Source organism: Sinocyclocheilus rhinocerous, unplaced genomic scaffold (genome assembly GCF_001515625.1).
Source record: "Sinocyclocheilus rhinocerous isolate Xijiao unplaced genomic scaffold, SAMN03320098_v1.1 scaffold63, whole genome shotgun sequence".
Classification (NCBI taxonomy): domain Eukaryota; kingdom Metazoa; phylum Chordata; class Actinopteri; order Cypriniformes; family Cyprinidae; genus Sinocyclocheilus; species Sinocyclocheilus rhinocerous.
The window spans coordinates 61,591-63,272 of NW_015659563.1; the positions used below are offsets into that span (position 1 = coordinate 61,591).

General features: G+C 37.2%; 1 protein-coding gene across 1 annotated transcript in view; it reads right to left on the reverse strand.

Moving 5' to 3' along the window:
- The window catches only part of LOC107723965 (transmembrane emp24 domain-containing protein 6-like), a 3,233-nt gene extending 2,082 nt beyond the window's left edge, over nt 1-1,151 (reverse strand). Inside the window, exons 1-2 of the mRNA XM_016532696.1 lie at nt 892-1,151; nt 686-812 (exon numbers count right to left, since the gene is read on the reverse strand). Of these exons, the coding sequence (XP_016388182.1) occupies nt 686-812; nt 892-1,104 (340 nt within the window). The 5' untranslated portion in view covers nt 1,105-1,151. The remainder of the gene's footprint in view (nt 1-685; nt 813-891) is intronic.
- Nucleotides 1,152-1,682: the final 531 nt, after the last annotated feature.

The window sequence follows — 1,682 nt, forward strand, 5'->3', positions numbered from 1 at the left end:
TATTTATTTTCATTTAACTAACACACCTCTAAGAATGAAAATACCTGCATGTTCAATAATAAATAAATACATAAACAATCATGGGTGTAGCCTACACATGATAATTTTTTTAATAATCATATATTTTAAAAAGAATATCATTAATTTCATGACTATCAAGGACTTTTGTCAGGGTTAATCCATTTGACCTAATCAATATGTGCCTATTCGTAAAATATGTGATATTTTACATATTTACATCACAAAGTATAGTATGCAAATATGTTTATGTAAATTTATAAAAACGACTTTACCTTCACTGCAGTACTCCTTGTAGGCTACTTATACTAAGTTATTTTGAGTTAGATGCCAAAAGCTCTCCTCCTATTCAAATTTGACATTGAAGTGCTGCATACAGCATAATTGCTCACCGGCAACTATAGTTGCCGCACATTCAAATACGATTTTCAAGAAAAAAAAAGAAAAAAAAACTGGGGAAAATAAATGCAGAACATGTTCACATAGGACACTATTAACATGACTATATGCATGAAACCATTCAGAAAAATTTGGGCACAAATGGGTTAAAGATTATTTTGTAAAATTCTCATGCAGTGCATGATCCATATGACTTTGCATAAATAAATAAAAAAACCTGTTCATAACCCAGCAGCAGATATAAAACTCTTATCAAAGAGAGATTCACCAGTCTCCTTAACATTGAAGGCAATCTGACCACTTGCATCGTCAACTTTGCTGACTATTAAACCGCTCAGAGCATTAACAGTCACAGAGAGATGTCTGTCCAGAGCCACACCGGTCACCAGCTGGACCTGAACAAACACACAGTGAGCTACAACATGCGAAGGATTCAAGACCATACCAATATTTACATGTAGAAAGTTGTCTTACCATGAAGTTTAAGTAGAAGCGCTCACCGAAGTGAGCAAAGTGCCAGTAGCACTGGAGGTCTCCAGCACGCAGCATGATGGAAAAGTCATACTGATCGGCTCCCCAGAAAAGCTCCTGATCAGAGAGCTCTGGATGAGGGTCGTTCAGCGCTCCACTGTTGCTCAACCCAAATAATAACAGAAGCCAAATGAGATAAAAGCCGTTCTGTAACATTTCAAATGTGAATTATTTTTGGCAATAAGCTAAATGAAACAGGAGAGCTGTTCAGTTTGAGTGCACTGAAGTTTCTGATGATGATTAACTCGGACGTGTGGCGAAAATTTGTTCTGCCCTTTACAGCTGGGAAAATCCAAGTTAGGCCACAGGTGCTCTGGAAAACATTTCTGAAGTATACATCTTGACATCAATACATCTTGATTCCTCATACTTACTGGACTTGAAAAAAAGTTTAATTAGCTAGGCCTACTTTGTGCTAAAACTATGTAAAATCTCCACCTCTTTCATTTTTTGTTATTATTATTATACAATACATTTTACAGTTAAGATCATTTACATTCAATATAGACTACAGCGTTGTTTTCCGGGCTTTGTGAGATCACAAAGCGTCCCATTAGAATATCATTCTGCGCGATCCTCGGGGTCCGAATACGGCTCAAATCGATATGGCAATATTGACGTCATCCTTAACTATACCGGAGCAGATGGAACTTGCTTCTTTGGCAAGAGGTGTGGCAGTACTGAAACACTGTCTAAGCTGTTCGCCAATCACAACACACTGGGAGAGCTAACCA